Source organism: Gavialis gangeticus, unplaced genomic scaffold, assembly GCF_001723915.1.
Source record: "Gavialis gangeticus isolate Ggan-Ray unplaced genomic scaffold, GavGan_comp1, whole genome shotgun sequence".
Classification (NCBI taxonomy): domain Eukaryota; kingdom Metazoa; phylum Chordata; order Crocodylia; family Gavialidae; genus Gavialis; species Gavialis gangeticus.
This window is the reverse complement of record NW_017729018.1, coordinates 1,553,286-1,555,022: the sequence shown is the minus strand read 5'-3', so window position 1 is coordinate 1,555,022 and position 1,737 is coordinate 1,553,286. Positions and strand designations below refer to the sequence as shown.

Below are 1,737 nucleotides of genomic sequence, written 5' to 3'. Positions count from 1 at the left end.
AAGTCTCTTCACACCCTAAAATTTGACAGTCTCTCTACTTATAAATTTGTGCCGGGGAGATTTGCCACAGATATGCTAATTAATTTCTTCCCCGCTATTCTAGAAATGTGTCCTTGTACAGAACACTACTGTTTTTAATACCTAACTCTGCTACAAAGAAATTTAAAAATGAAAGGAAATATCCTGACTCTTGAAGCTTTCAGTATCTAACTGAAAATTGTTCCAAATAGTTGACAGTCTAAGAGTGGAAATCTGGTTTCTTAATGACGCATAATTGTTCACTAACGTAAATTGTTTCTTGGTGCATTCCACAGTCTTTCATTAGACAGCTCTAAGTTGGGCCTGTCTATTTGTTTTGTTTTTTTTATAAAAATGTACAAAGACTGTGTGAAGATAAAGAATGTCAGAGACTAGTCCCCTGGGGGGCTGGAGAGAATATGGCTAAAATCAAGTAGGACTGAAAACAAAAGACTGATTTATTTTACCAAACCTCTGTCCAGGCCCTAGTTTCACAAAACCAGGGTTAGTGGGTCAAATATATGGTCAATTGCTTTGATACTCCAGAGTTTTTTGTGGTGCATTTTGATGGCACAGTGAACCCGCAGAAATAAGGAACAGAATACTGAATATATATCTGCCCCTATGTCTAGGAGGTTGCAGTAAGAAGCGTCACAAAATCAATAGTGGCACGTGTGAATGAGGAGGAGAAGGAGGATGAAGCAGAGTTTGGAGAGGAAGATCTTTTTCACCAACAGGTAATAAGCTGTGAACCAGATACTTTTTAACTTATACTTCCCTCCCAGTTCTCATCTTGTGACAGTGGATTGGAAATATGAGTCTTCCATCCGTCTTTGCAGACTGTAAACCTGCTACTCCCTGTTTTTCAATGGGAACCTGTAAAGGACTAGGCAAAGAGTGAATTCTGTAACCCCCTGAGAAAATCCCTACAATGAGTACAGCACATACTCTTGGGCTCCTCACTTCAGGAATGAACAGATCCTGTTGGACTCCACAAGAGCTCAGGTGACTGTCAAGTCAGGATGTGAGGGACTGTGACATCATCCCACAAAATGAATTTGCACCAATGGGATATTTTAGAGAATATGTCCTGTTGAGTATAGATAAGTTTAAGCTCCATATTACAACCCTCCCTTTCCTTTCCTGTATACCTATCCTGCTATTTAGCAACTATATGAATTGAGACCTAAGGAATGATCCCCACTTATTCTGGCCTCTCTGCTGCAGAACCAGTTCTGGTGTTGGTCAGCATCCTTCTCCAATACACAAAGAGGGTATTCTGAGAAATGAGGGAAAGAGGTAGTATTATTCCCATTATTGTAGCTACAGTTTGGTAGTGATTACTTACAGAAGTGGTTTGCAACCTTTTTTTTGTACCAGGACCCATTTGTAAATGTCAGTGGCTGGTCTCAGCCCAGTGCCCCTCACTCCTGACCTGGTTTCATAGTTGCTAGGGTCAGAAGGAACCTGAGCAGATCATCGCGTCCGACCCCCTGCCATGGCAGGAAAGAGTACTGGGGTCAAACGACCCCAGCAAGGTGTTCATCTAGCCTCCTCTGAAAGACCCCCAGGTTAGGACCCAGCACCACTTTGCTTGGAAGTTTGTTCCAGATCCTAGCTGCCCTGACAGTGAAGTAGCGCCTCCTGATGTCTAATCTGAATTTACTCTCTGCCAGCTTGTGACCGTTATTTCTAGTCACTCCTGGTAGTGCTCGGGGA

General features: G+C 42.4%; 1 protein-coding gene and 1 long non-coding RNA gene across 2 annotated transcripts in view; one reads left to right on the top strand and one right to left on the bottom strand.

The window, feature by feature from the left end:
• LMNB2 (lamin B2) overlaps positions 1–1,737 on the top strand; it is a 75,684-nt gene that overhangs the window by 57,594 nt on the left and 16,353 nt on the right. The window contains exon 11 of the mRNA XM_019513199.1: positions 651–755. Coding sequence (XP_019368744.1) covers positions 651–755 — 105 coding nt within the window. The remainder of the gene's footprint in view (positions 1–650; positions 756–1,737) is intronic.
• The window catches only part of LOC109294746, a 21,234-nt gene continuing 19,516 nt past the window's right edge, over positions 20–1,737 (bottom strand). Inside the window, exon 3 of the long non-coding RNA XR_002096611.1 lies at positions 20–30. This is a non-coding gene — a long non-coding RNA (uncharacterized LOC109294746). The remainder of the gene's footprint in view (positions 31–1,737) is intronic.